Source organism: Salvia miltiorrhiza, chromosome 4, assembly GCF_028751815.1.
Source record: "Salvia miltiorrhiza cultivar Shanhuang (shh) chromosome 4, IMPLAD_Smil_shh, whole genome shotgun sequence".
In the NCBI taxonomy this organism is placed as follows: domain Eukaryota; kingdom Viridiplantae; phylum Streptophyta; class Magnoliopsida; order Lamiales; family Lamiaceae; genus Salvia; species Salvia miltiorrhiza.
In genome coordinates, this window is record NC_080390.1 from 7,422,093 (window position 1) to 7,444,317 (window position 22,225).

General features: G+C 38.4%; 4 protein-coding genes across 5 annotated transcripts; 3 read left to right on the top strand and 1 right to left on the bottom strand.

The window, feature by feature from the left end:
* Window positions 1-3,092: 3,092 nt before the first annotated feature.
* LOC131022925 (uncharacterized) lies at window positions 3,093-6,161 on the bottom strand. The gene is made up of 3 exons (XM_057952466.1): window positions 5,768-6,161; window positions 3,236-3,786; window positions 3,093-3,131 (listed from the first exon to the last, which is right to left on the bottom strand). Exons 2-3 carry the CDS (start codon window positions 3,779-3,781, stop codon window positions 3,093-3,095), a joined length of 585 nt encoding a protein of 194 aa, XP_057808449.1. The 5' UTR covers window positions 3,782-3,786; window positions 5,768-6,161.
* Window positions 6,162-6,651: 490 nt separating this feature from the next.
* Window positions 6,652-9,824, top strand: LOC131022528 (protein NRT1/ PTR FAMILY 5.6-like). The gene is made up of 4 exons (XM_057952040.1): window positions 6,652-6,718; window positions 6,806-7,020; window positions 8,517-9,235; window positions 9,301-9,824. The coding sequence occupies exons 2-4, from the start codon at window positions 6,829-6,831 to the stop codon at window positions 9,686-9,688; spliced, it is 1,299 nt and encodes a 432-aa protein (XP_057808023.1). The 5' UTR covers window positions 6,652-6,718; window positions 6,806-6,828; the 3' UTR covers window positions 9,689-9,824.
* A 4,215-nt stretch (window positions 9,825-14,039) lies between these two features.
* LOC131022529 (protein VACUOLELESS GAMETOPHYTES-like) lies at window positions 14,040-15,205 on the top strand. Its single transcript, XM_057952041.1, has one exon. The coding sequence runs from the start codon at window positions 14,047-14,049 to the stop codon at window positions 14,983-14,985; it is 939 nt and encodes a 312-aa protein (XP_057808024.1). The 5' UTR covers window positions 14,040-14,046; the 3' UTR covers window positions 14,986-15,205.
* A 539-nt stretch (window positions 15,206-15,744) lies between these two features.
* On the top strand, window positions 15,745-21,852 carry LOC131022530 (COBRA-like protein 6). 2 transcript variants are annotated; one of them, XM_057952042.1, is made up of 6 exons: window positions 15,745-16,287; window positions 16,406-16,488; window positions 19,492-19,951; window positions 20,019-20,172; window positions 20,993-21,267; window positions 21,379-21,852. In XM_057952042.1, the coding sequence occupies exons 1-6, from the start codon at window positions 16,188-16,190 to the stop codon at window positions 21,657-21,659; spliced, it is 1,353 nt and encodes a 450-aa protein (XP_057808025.1). In that variant the 5' UTR covers window positions 15,745-16,187; the 3' UTR covers window positions 21,660-21,852. The 2 variants fall into 2 exon arrangements, with proteins under 2 accessions (XP_057808025.1, XP_057808026.1); XM_057952043.1 differs by lacking the exons at window positions 15,745-16,287; window positions 16,406-16,488 and adding an exon at window positions 18,007-18,112.
* Window positions 21,853-22,225: the final 373 nt, after the last annotated feature.

The window sequence follows — 22,225 nt, forward strand, 5'->3', positions numbered from 1 at the left end:
GTGGAGTCGGCAGTAGTGCTTTGTTTGGAACTATTCCAACTAACTGCTCCACCATTGAGGATGAAGACATAGCCAGACTGTGACTTATAGTCATCATGGTCTGTTTGGAAGCTAGCATCAGTATACCCAGTAACTGATAACTCTGGCTGTCCACCATAGACTAATAAGTATTCTTTAGTCCTTCTAAGGTACTTTAGAATAGTCTTGACAGTTCTCCAATGTACCTCACCGGGATTTTGCTGAAATCTGCCTGTCATGCTAAGCGCATATGCCACATCTGGCCTAGTAGATGTCATGGCATACATTATCGATCCTATAGCAGAAGCATATGGGATCCTTTTCATGTATTCGATCTCTTGGTCATTAGAAGGGCAACCCTTCTTAGACAAGATAATACCATGTCCCATAGGAAGAAATCCTTTCTTGGAATTTTCCATTGAGAAGCGCTTTAGCAATTTGTCTATGTAGGTGGATTGTGATAATCCTAACAATCTATTAGGTCTATCCCGATAGATCTTTATCCCAAGGATATAGGATGCATCACCCAGGTCCTTCATCATGAAGGAGCTAGCCAACCAATCTTTCACGGATTGCATCATGGAACGATCACTACCCATAATCAAAATGTCATCAACATATATGATAAGGTAGACAATATTCCCATCTTTGCGTTTACTATAAACACATGGATCCTCTTTGCTTCTGACAAAATCAAACGATTTAATAGCTCTGTCAAAGCAAATATTCCAACTCCTAGAAGCTTGCTTAAGTCCATAAATGGACTTCTTTAGCCTACATACTGCATTCGGCCTTTCTTTGGATACAAAACCTTCAGGTTGAGTCATATAGACTTCCTCTTCAAGTTCTCCATTGAGAAATGCGGTTTTGACATCCATTTGCCAAATGTCAAAGTTATAGTATGCAGCTATAGCAAGTAAAATCCTAATGGACTTGATCTTTGCGACTGGTGAAAAGGTTTCGTCATAATCAATGCCCTCGCGTTGACTATAACCCTTTGCCACCAACCTAGCCTTGTAGGTTCGTACTATGCCATCTGCATTTCTCTTCTTTTGAAGATCCATTTGCAGCCTATGGGATATTTCCCATCTGGCAAATCAACTAGTTCCCAGACTAGATTGAAGTACATCGAGTCCATTTCGGAAATTAAGGCTTCAAGCCACTTCTCCGAGTCGGTGCCCGACACCGCTTCGGTATAGGTCTTAGGTTCATCATCATCCAGATCAACTTCATCATCTTGGTTCTCAACCAATAGATTAAGTCTTTCAGGTGCTCGACGATTCCTACGAGGCCTATGGAGTTGTTCTTGCGTTTGTTCAGGTTGTACATTCTGATCGTGAGGAGGTTCCTCTGTGTTGAATGTTTCAACAGTTTCGGAATTTTCAGGGATTTCCTCAAGATTTTCTTGAGGTGGTGGTAATACAACTATTGTATCATCATGCCTTTGATGCATCTCATTGTTTTGAGGTGTCTCTCTAAGAGATATTCCCCTTCCCAATAGATCATCAAATACTCCCACTGAATTCTTGTCCACACCATTAGACAAGTTTTCATCCTCTATGTTATTTTGTGGTTCTTGAATTTCTTCAAGTTCTATCGTATTGTGACCTTGTTCTTTAGAGACATAAATGTCTTCTAGGAACGTCACATTCCGTGAAACGATCACCTTGTGATCACCGGAAACGTATAAATAATACCCTCTTGTTTCCTTAGGATATCCCACAAGATAACATTTCTCACTTTTAGATTCCAATTTATCAGTCATCATCTTTTTAACATACGCAGGACAACCCCAGGTCCGTATATGTTTAAGAATCGCCTTTTGGCCACACCATAACTCATATGGTGTTTTCTCGACTGATTTCGAAGGAACTCTATTCAGAATATAAACAGCGGTCTGTAGAGCATAGCCCCAAAGGAATAAAGGGAGACTTGCAAAACTCATCATGGATCGAACCATATCTAATAAAGTTCGATTTCTCTTTTCGGATACCCCATTCAATTGAGGCGTTCCCGGAGGTGTCCAGTCCGACCGAATTCCATGTCATTTTAAGTAATCAAGAAATTCATGGCTTAAGTATTCCCCTCCTCGATCTGATCGAAGAGTCTTGATACTTTTCCCAAGTTGCTTCTCGACTTCTAACTTAAACTCCTTAAATTTCTCAAAGGCCTCATATTTGTGTTTCATGAGATACACGTATCCATACCTCGAAAAATCATCAGTAAAAGTTATGAAGTACGAATATCCACCTCTTGCTTGTGTAGGGAACGGTCCACACACATCGGTGTGAATCAGTTCTAGCAAGTCTTTGGCTCGTAACCCCTTCCCAGAAAGTGGTTTCTTAGTCATCTTTCCTTTGAGACAAGATTCACAAGCACCGTATGACTCAAAGTCAAATGATGTGAGATAGTCTAACTTTCTCATTCTTGCTATCCTGTTCTCATTGATATGACCAAGTCTACAATGCCAAAGATAAGTAGTATTATTCGTATTACTCAGCCTAGGTCGTTTGTTTTGTATATTGAGAACACTTCTTTCACATTCAAGATAATATAAACCATTCAAAAGAGAGGCACTTCCATAAAACAATCCATTAAATGAAAATGAACCTCTACCGTTTCCAAAATGAAAGGAAAAACCTTCAATGTCTAACATTGGAATGGAAATAATATTCTTGGAAATAGAAGGAACAAAGTAACAATTACTTAAAACTAGTCTATTTCCCGAAGGAAGATCTAATCTATAAGTCCCTACGCATTCGGCAACAACTCTTGCTCCATTTCCCACGCGTAGATCGACTTCTCCGGGCCTCACTTTCTTGGTTTCACTTAGGCCCTGCACATTATTGCAAATGTGTGAGCCACAAGCTGTATCTAATACCCAAGATTGTGAATTGTTAATAGACATGTTTATCTCAATAACAAACATACCCGAGCTCATACCCGATGCACCTTGTGCCTTGTATTTCGGGCAGTCTCTCTTCCAGTGCCCCTTTTCATGACAGAATAGGCACTCATCCTTTGGCAACTTCGGCCTTTTCTGAGCCCCTCTACCTTTAGGCTTGAAACCAACATCAAATGCCTTCTTCTGCTTTTTCTTCTGCTTGTACTTCCTTTTGGAAGACGTGGCAGTAGAGCTCACCATGAGCACAGATTTGCCTTTAGAGGTGGAAGACTCATAGGTCTTCAACATGTTGTGAAGCTCAGGCAGGCTTGCCTTCGTGCCGTTCATATTGAAGTTCACTATGAAGTTTTCAAATGAGGCAGGCAAAGACTGCAGAATCAGATTGACAAAGACAATAGCGGGTAGCATCGTTCCAATCGATGCCAACCTCTCAATCAACCCGATCATCTTCAGTACATGATCAGAAACCTGACCCCCATCATGAAGCTTACACTTGAAAAGATCTCGGAGTATCTCATACTCCATAGTCTGAGCTTCTGAAGCATACAGACTCTTCAAGTGTTTCAGCATATCATAAGGGAACATGTGTTCGTGTTGCCTCTGTAACTCCGTAGTCATAGAGGACAGCATCACACATTGTGCCGATGTTGCATCCTCGACATGCTTCTTGTGAGCAGCCTCATCAAATGATGCATACTCAGCAGACTTCTTGTCAGGAATGACAGTGATTGGGTTGTCCAAGACATACTCAATCTTTTCTAGCCTTAAGACCAGACGCAAGCAACGGAGCCAATCCGTGAAGTTTGACCCAGTCAACTTATTTGTTTCCATCAAACATTTCAATGACAAATTCGACATATTATCTGATCAATAAATAAAGAAAAGCAAATTAGAAAGAATAAACTATGATCACATTGTATCACTAATCAAACAATGGGCTATCGTATTGATTAGCTCCCACTAATTTTTGACATATTTTACGCCCCCAACGTAAAATACGGATTTATATGTTATATAAATCTTAGTGGTCCGAGATCCAAGTCAATATTATGCAGCCTCTGCTTGGGCTGATGACTGCAATAATATTACTTAATAGGCCTCTAAGCCAATTGCAACAACAATTTTGCAACTCTCGGTTGATTAATCTAATTAATCTGCGTCCTTAAATCACTTTGGTCGAGTTTCACGCCACAAATGATCAAGCAAGTCAACCCCATCACACGGTGCCAACCTATGAATGAGCCTTGGCCTTGTAGACTAGAGCAAACACTTGGGTGTAAATACTCTTGATCGAAAAGGATGGGTTGCTCAGACAATTATGATGGACGACGCGTTTTGTGCTTACACAAAGACTTATATTTAATGGGGATTTAGTATGTGATACTAATTGCTTATATTTAATATCCAATATTAAATAGCAAAACAATTACTGGGTGCCGCCTACCCAGGCATATAAAATGCGGACCACACATATTGGGCGCCGCCTACCCATACATAGCAAAGCGAACTACATATATTGGGCGCCGCCTACCCAAGATAAATGCGGTCTTTAACTACTATAGTTAAATAATAAGCATAAAATCAAATAACATGCTTATCACATAAAGACATAAAATCTCTACGAATAAAATCATTAATCAAATTAATATTTTATTCTCTAATTAAATATGGATTAATCAATTTATATTAATTCTAAATTAATATAAATTTATTTCTATTATTATTAATTCTAAACTAATAACAATAATTTAAATCTATTAATCCAATTAATAAATTAATTCTGAAATTGGGATTCAATTATTAATTCTAAATTAATAAAAGTTTTTTTTTTTTTTTAAAAATCTGTTTTAGCCCAACTGGGCCATTTATTAAAACAAGCCCAGCCCCTTTAATAAATCATATTGCAGCCCACAAATGGTCAATAACAGCAGCCCATAGAATCAGACCCAGACCGGGCCCAAACACCTTAGAGACCTCAGCCCAGCAGCCCCAGGCCCAGACCAAAGCCCAAATTGCATGTTCCAGACCAGAAATAAGGGTTTACAGCTGCAACAGCAGCGCCCCCTTTCGATTCCCGTCAGCCGCGATCGGAGCCCTGCTGCCGCCTTTTCGCCAGTCAGCCCGCCGCCGCCGCGCGCGAAGCAACGACGCAGACGACGTCGCGCGGCCTCGCCGGACGTACCCTCGTCGGCCGCAACTCAAAGCTGCGTCGGAGGAAGGCGGCGACTTCTCCAGACGCCTCCCTGCGTCCTCACGGTTTCTCGGTCATTCCGGCAGGAGCTCGAAGCTCCTTTGTCGCCGTTCACCGCCCGGAGGCGTGCAAGACCTCCACCATCAGTCACCCTCCATTTCCGGACTCCAAGCCCGCGATATGGACGCGTTGCAGAGGGACAGCGGCGTCTCTGAATCGAGGTGCGACGCAGACGGCGGCGAGTGGTCGGGCGCGGCGCACCGGCGAGCCCCGACCCACCTGCACCGCCTCGTCAATCACCCACGCCCTCTGCATCGGCGGTGGTCGATGGCAGCAGCAGGCGAAAGGCTCGTAGGTTCATCCAATGAACATCCAATTTCAGAAAACCAATTCTCAAAACAAATTTCGAAAATTTGTAATTCCAAATTAAATTTCGATTTTCGAAAACAGATATCTAAAATCAGATTTTTCTTAACCCATAAACAATTAGAACACAATAGCAATTGTAAATCGAGCCCCGGGCTCTGATACCACTGTTGGTTATCCTTGACATCATCTAATGATACGCAGCGGAATATATATTCAAGGATTAGATCTAGATTTACAAATGCATCATGTGTAGAGATAGACACACAACAATAAGAATAACTTACTTGTTATGTGGTAAATGTGCGTCTCGATTCGTGCCGTGAATCCACTACTAAGGTATCCACGTGTATGTCGATTCGATGCAGGAACTATTCCAAGTGCACGATTCAATCGTTGACAGCTAGGAAATCTCCGATTGAAACTATAGTGCTCTCTTAGTGTTTGCAAACCAAAAGCTCTAAGCTAATGTTTTCGTATGTTTTCGTATGTTATTCGTAAGACCAAGCTTCCTTATTTATAAGCGAAGAAGACAATTCTAAATTGTCTTGTCTTCCTTAGTCAACAATTACGACTAAGGAATTCACACTTGAGTCAACAATTACGACTAAGTAATTCACACTTGAACTGTCTTACTTAGTATTAGAATATATCAAATATATCCTAATCTAGTCCATAATATCTTTCAAGGTAACCTCTCTCTCTTTCCCCGTGTGTAAAATAACAAGTGAGTGAAGATCAAAAGGCTCTGGCATTGGGGAGTGGAGGTAATTAAATGAACAACGTTAATTATATTGTTTTACCTTTCAACGTATATACATATTATATATATATATATATGTATTTATTAACTACAAATGTGACATGCACTGTTTCGTCCTCTCTCTCTGCAATTAATGTACGTATTTTCTACTGTCATTTTCATATCAAATCTGCAAATGATAGAGCTAAACGATGGAGGTGAAGTGGATTAGGCTTTTCTTCTTCTTTTTTGATTTATTTTTGTGGTTAACTGCTTAAAATACACAAATTTTAATTTCCCTTCTTTAAATTTCTTCTCTAAATATGTTTCAATTTTCACACAACTATTTAGTTTAAAGTACATAATTTTTTGTCTATTTTTGCTTTAATTTCCATACTTGTAGTTTACAATCCATATATTTCCGTGGTTGTGCAGAGAATATATAGACGAAGTGATTAATATTCTTTTTACAAGGATGGTATCCTCAGAGTTGCAGGTAAACAAAATAGAACCTTAATTTCGTCATATACATATCTGATTAACATATATAATTATGAACCTTAATTGTTTTTCTTGATTAAAGGTCTGGTGTGGGCGGAGACAGTGATGGAAGGAGTCTTCTTCATCATGCAAACTTATTTCACAAGTGTTTGGAAGCTAAGCTTCACCAACGCTGCTACAATTCTGAATATATGGGGTGGATTCTACAGAATTCTTCCATTTTTCTTTCTCTTCCTTGCTGACACTCTTCTTGGAAATTTGGTCACTCTTGCACTTTCCGGCATATCCAGCACTGCGGTTAGTTCATACAAACATCTTTTATAGTATAAATTTAAAGTCAAATGTCTCTAGTTTGAGTCTACTATCACATCATAACATAAAATAAAATAAAATAAAATAAAATAAATATGAAAATTTTTATAGTTATCCATGACTCCATAGCACTTGTAATAAAAAAATTTGGCGAGAAAGTTATGGCCAGAATGTAGAGTTTAACATAAATTAATGATTTAAGATCGATACAATATATTCAAATAAAATTATATAAAAAATAACATTTTTTTTTATGTTAAACCAAATTATATTATTGAGAATGATCATGTTGAAGGTGCCTACTAACATATGCGGGAGGGTATTTCAAATTTGAATATATTATGTATATATAGTGGGGTTTGTGGATCATCTATTATATACACCAATTCTTTTTGCTAAAAATTGACTCGTTTTCTATTTTGACCTATCTCACTAAAAATAGCTTATTTTTATGAAAGACAACAATTAGCTCATGAAATTGTTGGGTTCACTATTTTTATCCAATTCACACATTCTGCTTAATTTTTATGCCAATAATTAAAAATGAACCACAAATAGCGAGACAAAGGGAGCATATATAAATATACCTTGGAATATATCTTTCATTTGAAAATAAGTTTGCATAAATTTTATTTGATAATAATTAAATTTTGTATATTCATGAATATAGTTGCTCACCAAGATAAATTATTTTTGGAATGTCTCATTATGGAATGTCTCATTACAAATGTCTCATTTCTTTTTGACGAATAATTACAATACTAATTAACTAATGGGCCCACCACTTTACTATCTCTATACATACTTTTACAAATTTCAATATATTTTGCTCTCCATCAACTTAATTTATTTACTAATTACTCATTCCTTAATCACCGTGCCCAAAAATAATGGAACATTTATAATGGAACGAGGAAGTACTATTTGTTTTTATTAATCATATGTGAATTTGTTTTAGTCTACTATTGTTTATGGTGTTGTTTACTTTGCCACTGACTATTAACAAAAGTTTAGACATATTTTTCAAATTTTAAATAAAATATCAATATATGGTTTGGATCCAATGAAAATCACACATAAATAAATCCGCGAGATATATAAATCGACATAAATAAATTAATGCAACACATGAATAATCACCTTAGTTGAATGCGTTGTTCATATATTACACTGATTTGTTCATGTCAGATTCATAGATTTTACTGATTTATTATTATATTACTCCCCTGTCCCATTTATAACGTCCCAATCCAAAAAAACTACCCTCTCTACTCATTTACTTTATTTCTCCTTTACTTTTTCAATACTCTTTATTTCTCCTCATTAATTTACTTATCTTCATTTATTTTATCTATATTTTCTTAATTTTCTACCCTATTATTTTTGGTGCGGGACGGAAGGAGTATCATTTTTCACCAAAGATATACATTCTCATTTGATACATCTCTCTCTCTCTATATATATATATATCATGGATGCAGGGTATAGTCCTTATCACAGTGGCAACAGCGCCAGTGTTTGGGCATATAGTTTCAGGAGGCCGCAGATGCCAAGACATGGAGGAGACTGAATGTGTTGCCCATACCGAAAAGCTTCTCTTCATGCTCGGCTTGGCCTTGATAGCTTCAGGGAGGGGCGCTCGCTTTGCCTCCACCGAACCATTCATTCACGATCAGACCAACAATAAACATCTCAAGCCCAAGCGCCAACAAGATCACACGGCTAACACTGAACACGACGAGACCAACAATAGCGATCAAGAAGATCAGACGGCTGACACTGAACAAGACGACGAGGCTAACAATAACGATCAAGAAGATGAGACCAACAATCATAAGGATGCTACGATAAAGGAGAAATGGACACCACCAATCTGGTGGATACTCATATGCCTGCTCGTATTCTTTTTCACGCCAGTAACTGTGATTATCGCATTTCCATACGTTAAAAAGTGGTATGTCCTGTTTGGAGTTTCCGCTTGTATTACCACTTCTGCAACCCTCTTCTACTTGCTGGGTGTCTGCTCCTACAAAAAACCCAAACAAAAACCAGAGAGCAGCAACCCCATTACTGATTTCCTCAGAGTGTTCGTAGCCGCTGCATTCAAGAGATCCCAACCATTCCCCAAACATGATAATTCGCGGCTCCACAGCATTGATAGCGAGGAATATAAGTCACTCTCTCCTACTGCTCTTCTCGGGTAATTATACACAGTTTTCACCTATAAATCTTGATCGATAAATTAATGCGCATAATTAATGGCAGGTTTCTGCATAAGGCGGCCATTATAGTACCCGGTGAGAAATCATGGAGAGTCTGCTCGGTGTCGCAAGTGGAATCCGTCAAAATTCTGATCCGTATGGTTCCACTCATGAGCAGCTTCATAATGTGCGGCGTGGTAGCCTCAATCGGAAACACTTACTTCATAGAACAAGCGAGTCATATGAACTCCAGAATAGGGAAGTGGGAGCCTCCTCTTCAGCTGCTGCTTCTAGTATTCACCTTGGTTAAGTATGCTCTCATGTCAAAGATGGCCAAGATAAAAGTAATCTTGGGGAAATATGGAGCTATCCCAAGTGGTTTGTTGGCTATTATGTATTCTGTGTTATGCTGCCGTGGAGAGACGAAGAGTTCACGTGCTGAGAAGGCATAATCTACTTGACCTGCCTGATGATGGCGATGTTCCCATGAGCGCCGCCTGGCTGTATTTCCAGATCGGATTTTTGGCCGCCGTGGAATTGTTTTCTGAATACGGACTTGCGTCGTTTCTCGAGAGCGAGGCGCCTAAATCGATGGCGCCTAAATCGATGAAGAGGTACCAGGATTGAGTGAGTGGTTTGGGGTTCCTATGCGGAGCGCTCTCAATTTATGTTGTTGGGAAAGTGAGTGAGGCGGGAGACAGCAACAACTGGTTTCAGTACACGTTGAACAAGAGTCGTCTGGATCGATATTACTGGGTTTTGACAACTTTGTGTAGTCTCAATCTTATAGCGTTCCTCGTCATGCTCTGTGTTTATCTCAAGAAAAAAGATTTTTCAAACATAGGAAACGATGATGAAGACGATTTTTTGGACAATAATCTTGGACAATATGCCTCAGAAGTATTCTGCATAAATAAAGGCAACGCATTAGAGCTTACAGTGCGTCACTACAGCAGCGATTGATGTTCATGCCCAGCCCTCTCCAAGTATTGTTCAGGAGTTTAATATTATGTATTACACATATTATTGTTTTGACTTTAAAATACTTTGGTAGCTTCTTATTACAATTCTAGTTCATTTGTAAGTCGTTTAGTCACTTGTCTAGCTAGCTGTTTTTACTCCTATACACATGGAGTCTTAAGATAGTATTTTATTTGAATGTGGTGCAACTAAATTAGATTTTTTATTTTTTTATAAATTAACAATGAAACAAAGAAATTTAATGACCACATCACAATGAATTTGATCTTAATTAAGACTTTGATCTTAATTAACCATATATATATAGGGGAATTCAAAATAAGAACGCTTCTTAAAATACAAAATAAGAATAATTTTCAGTCCTTAGATCATCAAGATCTACGGTTGATTCATCACCCTGTTGGATGAATTCATGGTCCTGAGTTCGAATCCCAAAGGTAGCAAAAATTTATTTTTCGCAATTCATACCTTTATACAGTAAATTCGTACGTGTTATACATAAAATTCATAAATAACAGTAATATATTTGAAATTTATTATATGTACTCCCTCTGTCTCCCTTCGTCCATCATAATTATGAAAATAGTGTTTCTTTTGCGCACGAAATTTAAGGAGATAATATTTAGCTGTTTAATTATATTTGTAGAAGATAGTGTTTAATTATTTAAGTATGTTTGTAGATTTATGGTTAAGGAGATATATAAATAATTAATTATTTTAAATTAAATTTATGTCCAAATTAAAAATAATTAATCAATTTTGTAATTTCAATTTATTAATTAAATTAATTACTTTTTTTACATTATTAATTTGGGGTTTTGACAAATAAAATCACGAATTAGTTCGAGATTACAATTTTAATGTGATTTTTGAAGTTTGGCGAATTAAATCTCCACTTTTGTAATTTTGTTCCTCCATTTTTTTGATCGCCGAATTATTGGGTTGGAGTTTACGTGGATTAATTTGTCACATAATATTCATGTTACAACGTTGTTTGCAATAAAACTGCTGAATATTTGAAATTAAGGTGCAAAAACAGGGTATAGTTCCTTTATAAGTTGAGGAAATTTTTAATTGAAATTGTACGAAACGGCGACATTTAAGCCTCACAAAAACGACGCCATCTTTACAAATCCACGTAAGCTCCAATTAATTAAATAGATCTTATATTAAAAAAGAAAAAAGAAAAATCCAAACCCTTGAGAGCACAGAGGAACAAACTAAGGGCTGAGCCTCATTAAAACCTCTTCAAGAAAAACCCGCGAGGAAAAAAGCGAGAAGAGGAAAAAGAGTGATCGTCTAAAGATAAAACCGAAAGGGAAAAATGCCGAGAAAGCGGAGTGGATTGACTTCAGAGCTGCAGTCTAACCATCACCTTCAGACAATCTTGGCTCGCAGAATAAAAAATAAACAAAGAGAAGAGCATAACAAACTCGAAAGGGCAGCAAAAGCAACACTCGAACCTCCACGCATTACCACGTAAGCTCCAATTTAGACTAAAAAAAAAAATTGGGGGGAGGGAATTATAAAAAGTGTCAATATATAAAAATACCCACTTTCATATAGCAAAAATAAATTTTACCCACTAGGATAAAAATATAAAATTTTACCCACTTTTTGAACGAAAAGACTAAAATACCCCTCCTTAAATATTTGCAATTCTCGCCACTCTCTCTCTCATTCCTCCCCCCACCCGCGCTCCCTCTCTCTCTCTCTCTCTCTCTCTCTCTCTCTCTCTCTCTCTCTCTCTCTCTCTCTCTCAGACGATTAAGGTGGCAGATCGATTGGAGGCGGCGGATCGACTGGAGCACGGCGGTGGCGGCCGATGGCGGCGATGGCGACATCGGCGTTTCCGCCGGCGCGTTCCTCTCCTCATCTCCAATCTCGGCGTGTCTCTCTTCTTCTTCTCTTCGCTCTCTGTCTCTCCTCTCTCTTTCTTTGTGCTCGCACTCCTCTTTTTCTCTCTATCTGCTAGATCTATGGCAGCGGCGACTGCGTGTCGTAGATGAGGCGGAGGAAGTGGCGGCTAGGGTTTGGTTGTACTGTGGTCATCGGGATTTGAGAGGAGACCGGATTTGGGAGCCTAGGGTTTGGCGGCGGCGGCCCTACCGTCGTTCAGATCGGAGCGGGAAAGAGACGAGCGAGGGGAAGGGAGATGTGTGGGGGTGACCGTTGTCTCTTCTTCCGCGGGGGCTGCCGCCTTGTATCAACGAAGGTCTGATGCCGGCGCCGCCGCTCTCTCTCTCTCTCTCTCCTCTCGCTCTCTCTCTCATCGCATATCTTCTCTCCCTCTCGATCTGTTCTGTCGCCGCCGCCTTGGACCGGCGAAGGTCCGATGCCTCTGCCGCTGGTTTCGCTGGGGTACCGCTGCCCTATTCCCATTCTTCCCTATCTGAAAATTGCATCGCATCTCTCTCTCTCTCTCTTCGTAAATCTCTGCTCCTCTCCATCACTGCAAATCTCCTCATGTTTGAATTTTGAATTTAGGGATGAATTTTGATGCCGATGAGAATGATTGCCGATGAGAATGATTGGAATGAATTTCTGCAGATTGGATAAATTTCTCCCTAATTCAATTGAACGTAATTGAAAAAACATACAAGCAATGAAGAAATTGATGAAAATCGCGCAATTTTGTACAAATGTTCTTGAATTCACAACTGAATTATCAGCGTTGGTTGTGAATTCACAATTTGAAATAATGTTGGTTGTGAATTCAAGTTTTATCGGTTGTGAATTCACAACTCAAAATAATGTTGGTTGTGAATTCACGCGAATTCACAACCAACACTTGTTATTCACAACCAATACTTGAATTTAGTTGTGAATTCGAGTTGAATTCACAACCAGTGAACAGTGGGTATTTGTAAAATTTTATATGTAAGGGTAAAATGGTAAATGTGGGTATTTTTTAAAGTTTTTATATTAGTGGGTAAAATTTATTTTTACTATATAAAAGTGGCTATTTTCAAAATCCACTCTTATAAAAATTAAAAAGGTGATGATTTAATTCGCCACACTTCAAAAGTCACATTAAAATTGTAATCTCGAACTAATTCGTGATTTTATTTGCCAAACTTCCTATTAATTTTGTCTAAATTCCTAAATTTCTTTATCCTTCAATTCTCTCTTTCGATGAGCTGCCTAGACTTCCTCTACCCCCACCGGAAGAGCAGCAAGCCATTGTCGACCATCTCTCCTCTCGGATGGACAACAACAACTTTCATTTTTTGTTGACAATGGCCTGTTCCAAACAAGAAAACCATAATCTTTCATAAATTAATCACCATTTTCTATCACTTTATCATTTAATTTTTTTATAAAATAATTATATAGAATAGTAATAAGCCATTATCAATGGGACATAAAAAAAGTATTTACCAAGTGCTTCATTGAAAAGGAAAAAAAAATGAAAGAATATACGAAGTATATATATAAATACACTACTCACCAACTGTTAGTATAAACCTACTATATCAATATACATTGTCTCCTTCGTTCTTTTTTGACCGTTTCAACAAACACATAAACCATTGTTTATTAAATTGACATTCGATTGCTTCCTCTTATATCGTGTAAAATCACATAAAATTCCTTGAATTTTCTAATGAAAATAGATGAGATCTGCCCGATCTGATCACTCGATCACTCGATCATTCACCGAATTAATTTTACGACCTAAAAATTATACTCATACACGACAGGTAGATAATTAAGATTCATCCAATCCTTGAATTCCAGCAAGTCAACTCACATTAATCTAATCCAAAGTCTTTCTTTATTGACAATCCTCACAAATAATACTATAAACATACAAACATCAAAATCAATGCAGGCCTGCAAAGAAAAAGCCTTGTTTTTATCCTTGATTGATTCACATTCTCAACAAGGCTTCAATTCCATGGCTCCTCTACCAAAAAACTCCATAGACCACTTCACTCACGCCCACCCTCTCGCAGCCGCAGACGACGATCAAGAATTCTCCTGCGACGGCTGCAAGACTATCGGAATCGGGAAGCGATTCCGATGCAAAGCCTGCGATTTCGACCTCCACGACTACTGCGGCACGTGCCCCCGTTCCCTCCCCTCCTTCATGCACCACCACGCCCTCACCCTCGTCTTGCGGAAGCCTGCCAAGCCCGGCGCCGCGCGAGCCGTCAACCGTGTCTGCGACGTCTGTCGCGAATCGGTCGACGGGCTGTTCTACAGGTGCAAGGAGTGCGAGTTCGACGTGCACCCGCTGTGTACGCAGCTTCCGGAGAAGCTCAAGCATGCGCTTCACAAGGTCCATCCTTTAATCCTCCGGTCCCCGCCCGCTGCAGGCGCCTGCGCTGTGTGTAGGCGCCCGTGCAGCGGGTGGCGCTATGGGTGTGGCGCTTGTCGGGTCGACATTCACTTGGAGTGTGTGCTGGAACCCGTAGTGGGTTTCCAGCAACACGACTTTAATACTGGTCAACGGGGAATCCCCACGTTTGATCATAACACGGGGATTCCCTTTCAGGCCCCGCCACATTTTCCACCCTTTTACGGGTACCCTTATGGCCCGGGTTACCCGAGTTATGGGCCTGGGTTTAATATGTACTACGGTGGTGGTCCAAACATGTATCCACCTGGAAATTTTGCACCGCAACAGGCGCAAAATTTGCAGGTGAGTAATAATAATAATGGGAATAGAGTGGGTAAGTCGATGTTTGGTCTAGTAAGACAGCTTGGATTTGGAGTGATCTCGAATATGATTTTTGGAGTGGATGTATCTGGGCTATTTTAATTACTTGTTAATGTGTAACTTAATTGCATATTTGAGGAGGAATTCTTGGTTTTAATTAGCTTATTTTGTGTAGCCGGATATAGAATGCACATCAAATATCCTTTGCTCGTTGTTGGCTGATTCCATTTCATGTAATCTATACACACACTATATTGGTAGGAAAGTGTTTTGCGTATTGGACTTCGAAATACATTGGTAATTCAGAAAATAAATTTGTATAGATCTCCCCTTCGGCCCCTCCCTCTCTCTCTCTCTCACTCTCTCACACACACACTTACACACACCGAAATGTATGAGCTTTGAATTGAATGCATAATTCTCGTTTAGAATGCATAATTGAATGCATCAGTTAATGCTTTTTTCAGATTTTATACTACTATAATTGTGATTTTTCTAAATTATTAATGTATAGGAAAAATTAAAAGATCATAATTTGGCTGCTGATCCCATGTTTTGTTTTTTATTATCAGACACATTTCAGTAGATGTAATTAATTATCTTGATGATGTTCTTGTATATAAAAAGTAGATGAGTTTTTATCAAAACAGTAAATACAAGAGATAGAAAAGTAAAATAAATTTAGAGGGCCAAATATTTGTTTTCCAAAAGAAGATTATGGAATCATGTGATTAAGGCACTAATGCAGCTGGTTTCCTTTATTTACAAATCTTGTCAGAAAGACTACTGGATCATAACAGACATAATTACCATTTTCTTATTCAATTACAAAAAATACGAGTTATTACAAGCATTAAATTATAATTTACAGAAATAGTATGGAAAAAAAAAATTAACAAAAAAAAAACGAAATTAAAAGAAGAAACGAAGGAAAAAAAAGTATTCAAAGTTGGAAAAACTTAAGCCAAAACGGCAGCCACCGAGATTTATGAGCTTTGAATGCATAATTCTCGTATAGACACATTCCTGCCACCCCACCTTGTATTTATGGCATCACAATTAATGTTTTCTTATAATTTTTTCGCAAATTTAGATTTCCCAAATCATTAATTAATGTGAATTTTCCGACTAATTCATTGCAGACAAAACTGTATTTCAAAAATATTACAGCTTTTCACTGTTTGTCCTACACACACACACTTCGCATCACATTTGATTAGAAGAAAAAAAGAAGAAGAGAAAAGTAAACCAGAAGAGAGAGAGAGAGAGAGAGAGAGAGAGAGAGAGAGAGAGCAGTCAGATTAATGGAGGTGATGCTATGTTGGTTTGTTACGAAGCACAGATTATTAGATATAATCTTGGTGATTAGTTTATTCTGCTGTGCGATTTTTATGTCACCAGCCTGTGAGTTTAGCCTTTTGGGGTTTGAATTAATTTGGTGTTGGTGTAGAAACAAATTCAATTGATATTTAAAAAATTCATTGTTAAACTGTTATGATAGTGAGTTTCAGTTGCAATGCAGATGCGTATGATCCATTGGATCCTAATGGGAACATCACCATCAGATGGGATGTCTTGCAAGAAAACGACGATTCTTCAAAAGATGTAAGTATCCTCACATTGATTTCATCTCTCTATCAACTTTTTTATTCAAATATATATGCTCATGATTTTTAATTTTTCTATTATATATTTATATTTAAATTTTCGTTGTGGATGCACAGCTAGCGCCTTTATCTGTTATTGTGGCTATTTAACTATGAATTTGAGCATTGGAGAATTATTCTTTTCATACCTTTTAACTGATCAGTTCAGAAGATGCGAATACTTACTGCTTGAATTAGCCTTATAATCAATCCAATTTAATTGAAGTTGTCAATCAATAATTAAAAGAAAGAAAGAAAAAAAAAGAGACTCAAAAAGCTTTTGTAGGATGCTAGTTAATCCTAATTATACATCTGATTTTATTTGATTCTCTATCACTTTTCCCACACACAAGGCCAAAACCAGCAAACGTTTCCAAATGAGTTTATATTAATATCTTGTTTGGTTTGAAGAATAATATATTTATTCACTCCTTATAAAGTGGTATAAAATTATATCACACTTTCTTAGGTATAAAATTATCCATTTTCCAAGGGATAAGGAGCTGTCCGAAAAATTATACAATCTGCCCGATTTTTTTCATACATTAAAACAAACGAGGTATAAGGTGGTAAATGTAACTTATCTCTCTCTTATACCTGAAAGCAAACAAAAGATAGTGACAAATCAAAGTAAGATAATCCTAAGCTATGGGCCTCCTTTTGTAAGCCCATTGTATCAAGAAATAACATTAGGCCTTAACCCATTTAGCTAGAATAATATAGTTCTTCGTCCGTCCACAAAAAAATGATTTAATTTATCATTTTGATACGTCCATAAAAAGATGTCTAAAATAATTTGTGGTTGTTTTTGTCAACTCATTAACTAAATTAATTTTTTCTATTTTCTTAATTTGTGCGCCCTTTTTCCACCCACCAAATAAATAACACAAATTTTCTTACCCATGCCACATTGCCTGAAGTCATCTTTTGGTGGACGAGGAAGTGCCAAAGAAATAACTAAAACAATCACTAACTACTTGATCTTTGCCTATGTGATCGTATAAAAAAAACCTTCTTATTTGTAAGATGATTAGAACTAATTGCAGTTTAGTAACTTATACTTTTAGTGCAAATCACAAATAATTGTTGTGCACATGGTGAATTCACGATATTTGTCGAATCTAATAGAGTTTCAGTGCAGCAACCTATAAGGTTCAATGCAAAATTCTCAAAATAATAAGCTAGGTTTTTATTTGAACCACGCCCATATATCCAGCGTCAAATGTTGACGGATTGAGAGAGGGGCGCGGTGGGGTAAAGTTATACCGTTGCCAATAAAATAGTATTCTCTCCGTCTACAAAATAATACTCCCTCCGTCCACTAATTGTTGTCCCCCTAGGACAACAATTAGTGGACGGAGGGAGTAATTTTTTTTTTATATTTTAGAACATCCATAATAATTAGTCAATTTTCATTTTTAGAAACTTTTGATTGTTGGGTTCATTTCTCCACCCACAATTACTCAACTACTACAATTTTTATTGAAATTGAGTATGATCTCATTCTAGGATTATTTTTTATGGATAAAGCTAGTATTATTAATTGTGCTCTTTCCTTCCGCCGTTACTTTTGTAGGGCTTTGGTATTTTCCTTATCTCAACCTAAATTAAAAAAGACGAACATGTATTCAAACTAAAAAATAAAAAATTTAAAAGAGAGTTTTTTTTTTTTTGAAACAAACGGGATAATATTAAGACGAATCAGAAAGAACAATATTTAGAAGCCAATTAGGAAAATCGGCCTTCCAAATAAAAACATCAGAAACAGAACAAGCAAATTGAGCTAACTCATGAGCCGCTCTATTAGTCTCACGCCGCATGTGCATGAAGTCCACCACAATGAAATTTCTCGCATGAGCAAACGTTTCCCATAAATCGTCACAGAGAGAGTCTGAGCCATGAGAGGAGTCCTGGAGAACGTGAACAACCAACAATGAATCAGTTAAAACCACCACCGGGCCCGTGTCATTCTCCATACAAAAACCAATCGCGATAAGGAGAGCGTGTAATTCCCCAAGCAAAACTGTTTCAGTGTGTCCAATAGTTTGAGATCCAGTAGCCACCAGAATCCCTGCCGAATCCCTCACCACAAAACCCACGGCATGCCTGGATCCATCATCTTTGTAAGCGACATCAACATCAACCCTCAACACGCCGTTTGGCGGGGGGTACCAGTTCGCCGCTCCTTCCCGAGGAAGAAGGCGTTCATCGATACCCACTTGGCAGCGTGCACTCTAGAATGCTAACAGCTGCCGCGCCCCCCCGCAAACATCAACCAAATCAGATTTTGGTCTTGAACCATGCTTTACCTCACACAGGTGCCTCACCAACCAGAGGGAGAAAAATCATCTCTCAAGAGCAAAATCATCTCTCAAGAGCCTCCTCACCTAAATCAAACACCATAGCTCGACAAATATCTTCCAAAGCCAAACTTTTAGAGCGCTTAAGAACACCCCAAAACTTCGATTCTTTCCAAGCTTTCCTCACAGCATAACACCAAATAAGCCCATGTGTTGTCGTACCCCAATCCTTATTACACCAGAAACAGATCGCAGAGGTAGGGACATGATGATTCCTTAAGTTGGCATTCATAGCAATCAAGTTGGTGGAAGATGAAGTGCCCAAAAAAATTTCCACCATTTCGTCGTTTCGTTGGAAGCCGACTCAGGGTGCGCAGCATAAAAATTTAAAAGAGAGTTGAGTGAGAAACAGCCTGATTCAACTTAGAGAATAGATAGAAAAGGCGAGAGCTTGATAAAAACATCTTCTCTTCGTGCGTCCTCTTCCTCGTCTTATTACACTTTCTTCGTTTAAGTTCGGTACAATTTGTAGTGCACATAACCTATTCGACAAAATGTCCAACTCATTTGTAAATTATACTATTTTTTTTTTCCTTTTCTGATATGCAATTTGTGTGTGTTTGTAAATCCGCATCCCCGAAATCAAAATCCTGGGTCTTCAGATACGGATATCGATCGTGAACTACCAGCTATTCCGGCAGATGGAGCAGCCGGGGTGGAAGCTAAGCTGGAGATGGCGAGGCAGCGAGGTGATATGGAACATGTTGGGCGCAGAGGCGACTGAGCAGGGAAACTGCTCCTTATTCAAAGGCAAAGTTCTGCCGCATTGCTGCGAAAGGGAGCCCGTCATAATCGACCTCCTCCCCGCCGCCCCTTACAACAAGCAGGTCGCCAACTGCTGCCGAGGCGGAATCCTCACATCCGTCACTCAAGATCCCGCCAAACACATCTCCGCTTTCCAGATGCACATCGGGACCGCGGACGCCGACGGCCCCTCGTCCAAGCCCGGGATGCCGACGGCCTTCTCCCTCGGCGCCCCGGGCTACACGTGCGGCGAGGCCGTCCAAGTACCCCCCACCAAATTCGCTGAGGATCAAGGCCGTAGAAGGACGCAGGCATTTGGTATGTAAGTATGTATATTTATCTCAAAAAATATTATCGTTTTGTTTATTTTATTTTTGTGCTGCAGAGACGTGGAACGTGACGTGCACGTATTCGCAGTTTCGTGCGTCGCCTGCGCCGAGTTGCTGCGTTTCGTTGTCTGCTTTCTATAATCAGACCATTGTCAAGTGCCCACAGTGTAGCTGTGCTTGCCAGGAACAAGCTGGAACTCAGTGTGTGAAGTATGTTTTTTTTTGGATTAATTGCTTATAAATACACAACCTACGACAAAATTGGTGAGCTAATTATTAACACAGGACTGTAATTTTCAATGTTCTCATAAAAAGGACCATATGTTACGAAATTTGAAAACGAGGACTATAAGTTACGGAATTTGACAAGAGGACTATATATAGTTTCCATTTTTTACAATTACACTCCTATTTGTCACATCCAAAATGAGAACTATAGCTTCCATCACGGCCCGGAATAGGAGTGTAAATGTAAAAAATGAAAGCTTTAGTCCTCATTTTAAAATTTCGTAACATATAGTCCTCTTTTTAAAAACACTGAAAGTTATGGTCCTATTTTAACAATTAGCTCCAAAATTGGTTAAGATTTATCCAAACTTTGCATGTTTCGGAATTCGGCAAGAGTCTGAATTTCGGTGGCCAATAACTCAATTTTTCGATGTTTGATGAACAATCCAAAGGTATTATTGGAAAACACTCGACGGTAGCTTTTCAATGGTACCCATATAGTTGGAGTTTGGTCATTGAAAGTGTGGAAAATGGCTTTAAAGTTGGTTCCACGAAACTTTATATCTTTTCTCTTTCTGCCGGAATTTTACACGCACCATTAGTAAGCTACTGTCTAATAATACCTTTGAATTGTCCATCATCAGACTATGAATAATCGAGTTATTGGCTAGTGAATATTAGACTCGAACCAAATTCAAAAACATATAATGTGTGCGTATTTTTTATTTGGTAAAAAATCAAAATTTGACGATAGTTTGTGTATTTACATACAACTAATCCTTTTTCTTATTTGAATGTACAGGGTAGGGGAGTGGTCGCCTCCGCAGCTGCAGCTAAGTCATAACGAGCCAGCAAAGCCGGTGGTGCAGTGCACGAACCACATGTGCCCGATAAAGGTCCACTGGCACATCAAGCTCAGTTACACGCATTATTGGAGGGTGAAAGTCACCGTCACCAACCTAAACTACGTCAGGAATTATAGCGACTGGAATTTGGTGGTGTTGCACCCTAATCTCCGAAGTGTTGAACAAGTCTTCAGCTTCAATTACAAGCCTCTCAATGTTTATGGAAACATAAGTGAGCGCGCATCAATTTATTTACATACTATATCTTCCAATAGTTGCAATTTTTATTCATCAATTAATGAATTGAGAATATTGATTTTATTTTTTTTTGTTGAATTTTCAGATGATAGTGGGGTGTTTTATGGGATACAATATTACAATGACATGCTTCTGCAGTCAGGGAAGAATGGGAATGTGCAGACAGAGATACTTCTGCATAAAGATGAAGACTTCACATTTAAGGAAGGGTGGGGATTTCCGAGGAAGATTTCTTTTAACGGTCAGGATTGCGTGATGCCGTCGCCCGATGATTATCCGAGGCTGCCGAATGCTGGCCGTTTTCAGACACCTCCACACTATGTGGTTCTTTTGTTGTTGCTTTTGATGTTGTCATTAATGATTTGATTTCAAAGTCTTTTAATGTTGATATAGTTTGATTCATGATTGTCTAGAATGTGGTTTCAGTGAGGGAAATAAGGGCTTGTGTTGTATATGGAAGGTGGGAAAATGCTGTTTGATAATTTGAACCTGATATGAAGGTGGTTAATTTTCACTAGAAATCATTATTCTTTTGTAATGTAATACACATTTGTAGGTATCTTGGCCACTTATTAATTTTCATTCAATTTCTCAACATACATAGTTAGCATTTGCTCCCTCCGTCCACCAAGAATATAACACAATTATTTGATCGAGTTTTCATAAAGAGTGTAATACTTTTATTTTTTGGTATGACTTCACTTTCTCCTTTTAACTACAATCACTCATTTTTATATGGCCTCACACTCAATTCAATTACAATAACTTATTTCTACTTATAACACACATATACCAACTACTCCATCCGTCCCAATTATAATGTCCCAAAAAATTGGACACTCAAATTAAGAAAATATAGATAAAGTAAGAGAGATAAAATAAATTATGAAAGAGATAGATAAAGTAAATGAGAATAGAGACAGAGAAAATAG

Coding starts and splice junctions, on each gene's coding strand:
- LOC131022529 (XM_057952041.1), top strand. CDS start 14,047: ATGCAGGCCTGCAAAGAAAAAGCCTTGTTTTTATCCTTGATTGATTCA.
- LOC131022925 (XM_057952466.1), bottom strand. CDS start 3,781: ATGTCGAATTTGTCATTGAAATGTTTGATGGAAACAAATAAGTTGACT. Junction 3,132..3,235: donor TCAATATGAACGGCACGAAG/GCAAGCCTGCCT, acceptor GTCTTCCAAAAG/GAAGTACAAGCAGAAGAAAA.
- LOC131022528 (XM_057952040.1), top strand. CDS start 6,829: ATGGAAGGAGTCTTCTTCATCATGCAAACTTATTTCACAAGTGTTTGG. Junction 7,021..8,516: donor CCGGCATATCCAGCACTGCG/GTTAGTTCATAC, acceptor TCATGGATGCAG/GGTATAGTCCTTATCACAGT. Junction 9,236..9,300: donor TCTCCTACTGCTCTTCTCGG/GTAATTATACAC, acceptor AATTAATGGCAG/GTTTCTGCATAAGGCGGCCA.
- LOC131022530 (XM_057952042.1), top strand. CDS start 16,188: ATGGAGGTGATGCTATGTTGGTTTGTTACGAAGCACAGATTATTAGAT. Junction 16,489..19,491: donor ACGACGATTCTTCAAAAGAT/GTAAGTATCCTC, acceptor CTGGGTCTTCAG/ATACGGATATCGATCGTGAA. Junction 20,173..20,992: donor GCTGGAACTCAGTGTGTGAA/GTATGTTTTTTT, acceptor TTGAATGTACAG/GGTAGGGGAGTGGTCGCCTC.